This window comes from Coregonus lavaretus (genome assembly GCF_964263955.1).
Source record: "Coregonus lavaretus genome assembly, contig: HAP1_SCAFFOLD_6898, whole genome shotgun sequence".
Taxonomy (NCBI): Eukaryota; Metazoa; Chordata; class Actinopteri; order Salmoniformes; family Salmonidae; genus Coregonus; species Coregonus lavaretus.
The window spans coordinates 12,501-13,123 of record NW_028164764.1 but is presented as its reverse complement, the minus strand read 5'-3'; the positions used below and the strand labels follow the sequence as shown (position 1 = coordinate 13,123).

Sequence of the window (623 nt, the reverse complement as noted above, 5' to 3'; positions counted from 1 at the left end):
CTCTTCACCCTCTCTCTCTATCTCTCCATCCCTCTCTCTCTCCTCTCTTCACCCTCTCTCTCACTCTCTCCATCCCCCTCTCTCTCTACCTCTCCATCCCATTCTCTCACTCTCTCCATCCCTTCATAGATGCTCTCCTCCCTTCTCACTCTATCTATCCCCCTCTTCATCCCCTCCATGGACGAGAGCTGTAGCTCCATCCTTCCATAGATGAGTCTCTCTCCTCCCTGCTCATTTTATCTCACTCTATCCATCCCTCTCTCCATCCCCCCCCAATAGAGGAGAGCTGTAGCTCCACTGTGACAGAGGAGTCGCGTGTCTACTACCAGACTGAGATCTTTGACCAGCTCCCCAGCTCTCTGGCCCGACGGACCCACCACCACCAGGACAGGGGGACCACGGAGACATCGCACCCAGTAGAGATGCACCCTGGCCAGGCAGGAGGAGCCAGGGACAGGGCCCCTACCCAGCCGATCAGGAGCCTGCCGGTCTGTATGCAGGGGAAGAGAGAGGCAAGGTGAGTGATAGAGAGGTTGTGTGGAGAGATCACATGAACGTACACACACTCACTCACACACACACACACACACACACACACACACACACAGGTGTCGCACACACAT

General features: G+C 55.9%; 1 protein-coding gene across 1 annotated transcript in view; it reads left to right on the top strand.

Annotated features, from left to right (window-relative positions):
- Positions 1-279: 279 nt before the first annotated feature.
- LOC311116652 (transmembrane channel-like protein 7) overlaps positions 280-623 on the top strand; it is a gene marked incomplete at its 5' end in the record, with an annotated part of 8,611 nt that continues 8,267 nt past the window's right edge. The window contains one exon of the mRNA XM_084191706.1: positions 280-517. Coding sequence (XP_084047832.1) covers positions 280-517 — 238 coding nt within the window. The remainder of the gene's footprint in view (positions 518-623) is intronic.